The 8804-nt window shown below is 39.8% G+C and overlaps 1 protein-coding gene across 1 annotated transcript; it reads right to left on the bottom strand.

Moving 5' to 3' along the window:
• Positions 1-2055: 2055 nt before the first annotated feature.
• Positions 2056-3759, bottom strand: LOC124799217 (piggyBac transposable element-derived protein 4-like). The gene has a single exon (XM_047262753.1). It carries the CDS (start codon positions 3757-3759, stop codon positions 2056-2058), a length of 1704 nt encoding a protein of 567 aa, XP_047118709.1.
• Between the last annotated feature and the right edge of the window lie 5045 nt (positions 3760-8804).

Consider the following 8804-nt stretch of genomic DNA (forward strand, 5'->3'; position numbering starts at 1 on the left):
GAATTCACACGGAAATTCCGTCGCTATGAATTACGAGTACTATGTGTTCTAAGACATTTCCTTCTAAATCGAGTAACGTTTCTATGGAAACGACAGGATTTTCTTTTGGGATACGACAATCTCATTTCCGATCCACTAATCCATCTTTACTGCATCGATCACTCCCACACATTGACGAATTCACACGGAAATTGCGTCGCTATGAAATACGAGTACTATGTGTTATAAGACATTTCCTTCTAAATCGGGCAACATTTCTATGGAAACGACAGGATTTTCTTTTGGGATACGACAATCACATTTCCGATCCACTAATCCTTCTTTACTGCATCTCTCACTCCCAAACATTGACGAATTCACATGGGAATTCCGTCGCTATGAAATACGAGTACTATGTGTTCTAAGACATTTCCTTCTAAATCGGGTAACGCTTCTATGGAAACGACAGGATTTTCTTTTGGGATACGACAATCTCGTTTCCGATCCACTAATCCTTCTTTACTGCATCCCTCACTCCCACACATTGACGAATTCACACGGAAATTGCGTCGCTATGAAAAACGAGTACTATGTGTTCTAAGACGTTTCCTTCTAAATCGAGTAACGTTTCTATGGAAACGGCAGGATTTTCTTTTGGGATACGACAATCTCATTTCTGATCCACTAATCCTTCTTTACTGCATCCCTCACTCCCACACATTGACGAATTCACACGGAAATTGCGTCGCTATGAAATACGAGTACTATGTGTTCTAAGACATTTCCTTCTAAATCGAGTAACGTTTCTATGGAAACGACAGGATTTTCTTTTGGGATACGACAATCTCATTTCCGATCCACTAATCCTTCTTTACTGCATCCCACACTCCCAAACATTGACGAATTCACACGGAATTTCCGTCGCTATGAAATACGAGTACTATGTGTTCTAAAACATTTCTTTCTAAATCGAGTAACGTTTCTATGGAAACGACAGGATTTCCTTTTGGGATACGACAATCTCATTTCCGATCCACTAATCCTTCTTTACTGCATCCCTCACTACCACACATTGACGAATTCACACAGAAATTGCGTCGCCATGAAATACGAGTACTATGTGTTCTAAGACATTTCCTTCTAAATCGAGTAACGTTTCTATGGAAACGACAGGATTTTCTTTTGGGATATGACAGTCCCATTTCCGATCCACTAATTCTTCTTTACTCATCCCTCACTCCCACACATTGACGAATTCACACGGAAATTGAGTCCCTATGAAATACGAGTACTATGGGTTCTACGACTTCTCCTTCTAAATCGAGTAACGTTTCTATGGAAACTACAGGATTTTCTTTTGGGATACGACAATCTCATTTCCGATCCACTAATCCTTCTTTACTGCATCGATCACTCCCACACATTGACGAATTCACACGGAAATTCAGTCGCTATGAAGTACGAGTACTATGTGTTCTAAGACATTTCCTTCTAAATCGAGTCACGTTTCTATGGAAACGACAGGATTTTCTTTTGGGATACGACAATCTCATTTCCGATCCACTAATCCATCTTTACTGCATCCCTCACTCCCAAACATTGACGAATTCACTCGGATATTGCGTCGCTATGAAATACGAGTACTATGTGTTCTAAGACATTTCCTTCTAAATCGAGTAACGCTTCTATGGAAACGACAGGATTTTCTTTTGGGATACGACAATCACATTTCCGATCAACTAACTCTTTGATGCACAGATTTTATGTTTAATTAATTTTTTAATAAAACATGCATTTTCTATGTCTGGTGGGGTTGCTAATAAAGGAAAACATGAATTAAAATTTTTTATTGTATTGATTTTGGTTTTAGATGGTGGTATATATAATATACCACCATGCCACTTAGGGCCGTACCTAAAGTTTTTGAGATATCTTGGTTTGTGCTTGTAACTCACCTTTAAATTCTACTCTAAGCAGTAATAATTAGTATAATTAATGTAAAATAATTTTATTTCTGGCAATTGGTCATTTACAATACAAAATCAAATTACAAACCTTACAAATAAAATATGTTTCTTATTCCTTTTTGTGAAAATCTTGAAAGCACCTTTTTGTTTTGCTAAGGCACAAAGGCACTTTGCATTCAGCGCACATCCAGAAAGTGCGCACTTGCTTCTTTTTTGTACTGCATTTCGCACAACGTCTGGCGGTAGTACGCTCTGGCTGGTGGGATGAATTGTCGAGACGCTGGCGTGAGGAAACATATGGCTTGTTTTTCTTTACGTGGACTTGACTCTCATGACGTCTAGATGGCCTCAATGGTGTTTTCTGGGTTACTAAGCTTTGCAGGATACTCATCCTGAAGACTTTGGCAGTCATTTTTTCTCTATCGCCTAGTTCCTTCCAAATTATATAGCTGTTGACGATACTGACATCAAGCAGGTGAAAGAATATTCGGTGCCACCACTTTTTACTTCTCCGGCTTATTTCATATGATTTTTTCAGTTGGTCGAACTTGTCGACATTGTTCATGTGTGCATTGTAATCCATCACTGCTTGAGGACAAGGTAGCTCTATGCGTGAACCATCTCTTTCACGGCGAGTCACTGTAGTAACTTCAGGACTGTGAAAATTTGAAAGGAGATGAACAGCTCTCTTATCTTTCCACTTCAAGTAGAGGATGCCACAGTTGCTGACCCTCCAGTCAAATTCACCTCTGCTTAATTCTTTGTCTGTTTTTAATTTGGGTAAATGTTTCCTTGTTGGTTGAACTGTCCCACAGGCATATATGTTTCTCTGCTGTAAACCAGCCAACAAGTTATAGCTATTGAAATAGTTGTCGAAATAAAGATAATGGCCTTTATTTACGAGTTCAGAGGACAAACTCAGCACTACATGCTCCCCAAGGCCTGTTTGCACTGTGTCACCTACTTTTCCGGTGTAAATATCAAATTTCAAGTTGTAAGAGGTCTTGTCACACAGCATCCACACTTTGTAACCACGCTTTATGGGTTTATCTCTCATGTATTGTTTCATACTGTTGCGGCCTTTGAATTTGATCATTGACTCATCAATTGCTAGGTGTTTGCTGGGTTGGTAACACTTGGAAAAAGATTCAGATAGTATCTTGATCACTGGTCGCAGCTTGTACAGTTTGTCATAACCTGGGTGTCCTTTTTCTGGATGCAATGTGTTATCATTCAGATGAATGTTCCTCAGTAACCATCCAAACCGATTTACTGCCATCAGAGATGCAATATAACGATCATGAAGTTCTGGGGCACTAGACCAGTAGTCTCTGTATGCTGGCATACGCTTTATACCCATCAAAATGTTGATTCCCAGGAAAGTTCGTATTTCATTGTCAGTTGTTGGAGTGAAAGACTTGCCAGATTGCGTCGCATATAAATTTGTTTGGAAAACGATTAGCTGAACTAGCTCTTTTGGAAATATTTTTTCGAATATATCGATAGGTTCTGGATCATCAATGTCCCTAATAAAAGCACTTGGTCCTGATTCACTGTCGAACTGCATTCCTGAGGTAGCATTGAATTGTTGTCCCCAAGTTGGCGCTGTGTCAGCAGCGCGTTTTGGCGGAGTGGACTCACTTTCTTCCTCGCTCTCTGAAACTTCGCCTTCAGACGACACAATAGCCTCCGCAACAATGCTTGCTTCATAATCAGATTCGTCATCTGTGGTGTCAACAGTGGAATCCTCGTCTGATGGAATTTCACACAATAATCGTTCGATTTCTTCATCTCGTAAGCCTCTTCTTGACATTTTCATTTTCAAACAACAGCCTGAATCCAAGTAAAGAATACGTAAGCAAAACAAAATGGAGAAAGAGCTAAAATAAGTCACAACACAATTAAAAACTAAACTTTGTAGCGGAGGATTTCGAATTTTATACTAGGAAACGAAATGCAATAGAATACTGCTACATGCACGGTGGTACAAATAATATACCACCAAAATAAATTGTATATAAATAACGGAAGATTGTGCATATGAATGTATACATGGGTTCATACCGTAGCTGTGACGTCCAAGATATGGAAAAAACACAGGCGCAACAAGAAATTCGTTATAAACCACTATTCACACGCAAAAACCATGCACAACTCAGCACGCAGCTTTCACAGTTGTAATCTATGCAATTCTTGGCGGGAACTGATTCCTTATAGGCAGTGAGTGCCATCTGTCTGATAAGTAGAGAACTAGGTGAGCATATTAGAGTGGTGGTCGTGCAGTTAAACCACTGTGCAAAGAGCCAAGAAAATTTTCAAAAGGTGGTATACTATGTATACCACCGTGCTCCAAAGAGCTAATCGTTCTTTACTGCATCCCTCACTCCCAAACATTGACGCATTCACACGGAAATTGCGTCGCTATGAAATACGAGTACTATGTGTTCTAAGACATTTCCTTCTAAATCGAGTAACGTTTCTATGGAAACGACAGGATTTTCTTTTGGGATACGACAATCACATTTCCGATCGACTAATCGTTCTTTACTGCATCCCTCACTCCCAAACATTGACGAATTCACACGGAAATTGCGTCGCTATGAAATACGAGTACTATGTGTTCTAAGACATTTCCTTCTAAATCGAGTAACGTTTCTATGGAAACGACAGGATTTTCTTTTGGGATACGACAATCACATTTCCAATCCACTAATCGTTCTTTACTGCATCTCTCACTCCCAAACATTGACGAATTCACACAGAAATTGCGTCGCTATGCAATACGAGTACTATGTGTTCTAAGACATTTCCTTCTAAATCGAGTTACGTTTCTATGGAAACGCTAGGATTTTCTATTGGGATACGACAATCACATTTCCGATCCACTAATCGTTCTTTACTGCATCCCTCACTCACAAACATTGACGAATTCACACGGAAATTGCGTCGCTATGAAATACGGGTACTATGTGTTCTAAGACATTTCCTTCTAAATCGAGTAACGTTTCTATGGAAACGACAGGATTTTCTTTTGGGATACGACAATCACATTTCCGATCCACTAATCCTTCTTTACTGCATCCCTCACTCACAAGCATTGACGAATTCACACGGAAATTCCGTCGCTATGAATTACGAGTACTATGTGTTCTAAGACATTTCCTTCTAAATCGAGTAACGTTTCTATGGAAACGACAGGATTTTCTTTTGGAATACGACAATCACATTTCCGATCCACTAATCCTTCTTTACTGCATTCCTCACTCCCACGCATTGAAGAATTCACACGGAAATTGCGTCGCTATGAAATACGAGTACTATGTGTTCTAAGACATTTCCTTCTAAATCGGGTAACGTTTCTATGGAAACGACAGGATTTTCTTTTGGGATATGACAATCTCGTTTCCGATCCACTAATCCTTCTTTACTGCATCCCTCACTCCCACACATTGACGAATTCACACGGAAATTGCGTCGCTATGAAATACGAGTACTATGTGTTCTAAGACATTTCCTTCTAAATCGAGTAACGTGTCTATGGAAACGACAGGATTTTCTTTTGGGATACGACAATCTCATTTCCGATCCACTAATCCTTCTTTACTGCATCCCTCACTCCCACACATTGACGAATTCACACGTAAATTGCGTCGCTATGAAATACGAGTACTATGTGTTCTAAGACATTTCCTTCTAAATCGAGCAACGTTTCTATGGAAACGACAGGATTTTCAATTGGGATACGACAATCACATTTCCGATCCACTAATCCTTCTTTACTGCATCCCTCACTCCCAAACACTGACGAATTCACACGGAAATTCCGTCGCTATGAAATACGACTACTATGTGTTCTAAGACATTTCTTTCTAAATCGAGTAACGTTTCTATGGAAACGACAGGATTTCCTTTTGGGATACGACAATCTCATTTCCGATCCACTAATCCTTCTTTACTGCATCCCTCACTCCCACACATTGACGAATTCACACGGATATTGCGTCGCTATGAAATACGAGTACTATGTGTTCTAAGACATTTCCTTCTAAATCGAGTAACGTTTCTATGGAAACGACAGGATTTTCTTTTGGGATACGACAATCACATTTCCGTTCCACTAATCGTTATTTACTGCATCCCTCACTCCCAAACATTGACGCATTCACACGGAAATTGCGTCGCTATGAAATACGAGTACTATGTGTTCTAAGACATTTCCTTCTAAATCGAGTAACGTGTCTATGGAAACGACAGGATTTTCTTTTGGGATACGACAATCACATTTCCGATCCACTAATCGTTCTTTACTGCATCCCTCACTCCCAAACATTGACGAATTCACACGGAAATTGCGTCGCTATGAAATACGAGTACTATGTGTTCTAAGACATTTCCTTCTAAATCGAGTAACGTTTCTATGGAAACGACAGGATTTTCTTTTGGGATACGACAATCACATTTCCGATCCACTAATCCTTCTTTACTGCATCCCTCACTCCCAAGCATTGACGAATTCACACGGAAATTCCGTCGCTATGAATTACGAGTACTATGTGTTCTAAGACATTTCCTTCTAAATCGTGTAACGTTTCTATGGAAACGACAGGATTTTCTTTTGGGATACGACAATTACATTTCCGATCCACTAATCCTTCTTTACTGCATCCCTCACTCCCACGCATTGACGAATTCACACGGAAATTGCGTCGCAATGAAATACGAGTACTATGTGTTCTAAGACATTTCCTTCTAAATCGAGTAACGTTTCTATGGAAGCGACAGGATTTTCTTTTGGGATACGACAATCTCATTTCCGATCCACTAATCCTTCTTTACTGCATCCCTCACTCCCAAACAATGACGAATTCACACGGAAATTCCGTCGCTATGAAATACGAGTACTATGTGTTCTAAGACATTTCCTTCTAAATCGAGCAACGTTTCTATGGAAACGACAGGATTTTCTTTTGGGATACGTCAATCACATTTCCGATCCACTAATCCTTCTTTACTGCATCTCTCACTCCCAAACATTGACGAATTCACATGGAAATTCCGTCGCTATGAAATACGAGTACTATGTGTTCTAAGACATTTCCTTCTAAATCGGGTAACGCTTCTATGGAAACGACAGGATTTTCTTTTGGGATACGACAATCTCGTTTCCGATCCACTAATCCTTCTTTATTGCATCCCTCACTCCCACACATTGACGAATTCACACGGAAATTGCGTCGCTATGAAAAACGAGTACTATGTGTTCTAAGACGTTTCCTTCTAAATCGAGTAACGTTTCTATGGAAACGACAGGATTTTCTTTTGGGATACGACAATCTCATTTCCGATCCACTAATCCTTCTTTACTGCATCCCACACTCCCAAACATTGACGAATTCACACGGAATTTCCGTCGCTATGAAATACGAGTACTATGTGTTCTAAAACATTTCTTTCTAAATCGAGTAACGTTTGTTTGGAAACGACAGGATTTCCTTTTGGGATACGACAATCTCATTTCCGATCCACTAATCCTTCTTTACTGCACCCCTCACTACCGCACATTGACGAATTCACACAGAAATTGCGTCGCCATGAAATACGAGTACTATGTGTTCTAAGACATTTCCTTCTAAATCGAGTAACGTTTCTATGGAAACGACAGGATATTCTTTTGGGATATGACAGTCCCATTTCCGATCCACTAATTCTTCTTTACTGCATCCCTCACTCCCACACATTGACGAATTCACACGGAAATTGAGTCCCTATGAAATACGAGTACTATGGGTTCTACGACTTCTCCTTCTAAATCGAGTAACGTTTCTATGGAAACTACAGGATTTTCTTTTGGGATACGACAATCTCATTTCCGATCCACTAATCCTTCTTTACTGCATCGATCACTCCCACACATTGACGAATTCACACGGAAATTGCGTCGCTATGAAATACGAGTACTATGGGTTCTATGACTTCTCCTTCTAAATCGTGTAACGTTTCTATGGAAACGATAGGATTTTCTTTTGGGATACGACAATCACATTTCCGATCCACTAATCCTTCTTTACTGCATCCCTCACTCCCTAACATTGACGAATTCACACAGAAATTCAGTCGCTATGAAATACGAGTACTATGTGTTCTAAGACATATCCTTCTAAATCGAGTAACGTTTCTATGGAAACGACAGGATTTTCTTTTGGGATACGACAATCTCATTTCCGATCCACTAATCCTTCTTTACTGCATCCCTCACTTCCAAACATTGACGAAATCACACGGAAATTCAGTCGCTATGAAGTACGAGTACTATGTGTTCTAAGACATTTCCTTCCAAATCGAGTCACGTTTCTATGGAAACGACAGGATTTTCTTTTGGGATACGACAATCTCATTTCCGATCCACTAATCCTTCTTTATTGCATCCCTCACTCCCAAACATTGACGAATTCACTCGGATATTGCGTCGCTATGAAATACGAGTACTATGTGTTCAAAGACATTTCCTTCTAAATCGAGTAACATTTCTATGGAAACGACAGGATTTTCTTTTGGGATACGACAATCACATTTCCGATCCACTAATCGTTCTTTACTGCATCCCTCACTCCCAAACATTGACGCATTCACATGGAAATTGCGTCGCTATGAAATACGAGTACTATGTGTTCTAAGACATTTCCTTCTAAATCGAGTAACGTTTCTATGGAAACGACAGGATTTTCTTTTGGGATACGACAATCACGTTTCCGATCCACTAATCGTTCTTTACTGCATCCCTCACTCCCAAACATTGACGAATTCACACGGAAATTGCGTCGCTATGAAATACGAGTACTATGTGTTCTAAGACATTTC

Source organism: Schistocerca piceifrons, chromosome 5, assembly GCF_021461385.2.
Source record: "Schistocerca piceifrons isolate TAMUIC-IGC-003096 chromosome 5, iqSchPice1.1, whole genome shotgun sequence".
Taxonomy (NCBI): domain Eukaryota; kingdom Metazoa; phylum Arthropoda; class Insecta; order Orthoptera; family Acrididae; genus Schistocerca; species Schistocerca piceifrons.

Coding starts and splice junctions, on each gene's coding strand:
- LOC124799217 (XM_047262753.1), bottom strand. CDS start 3,759: ATGTCAAGAAGAGGCTTACGAGATGAAGAAATCGAACGATTATTGTGT.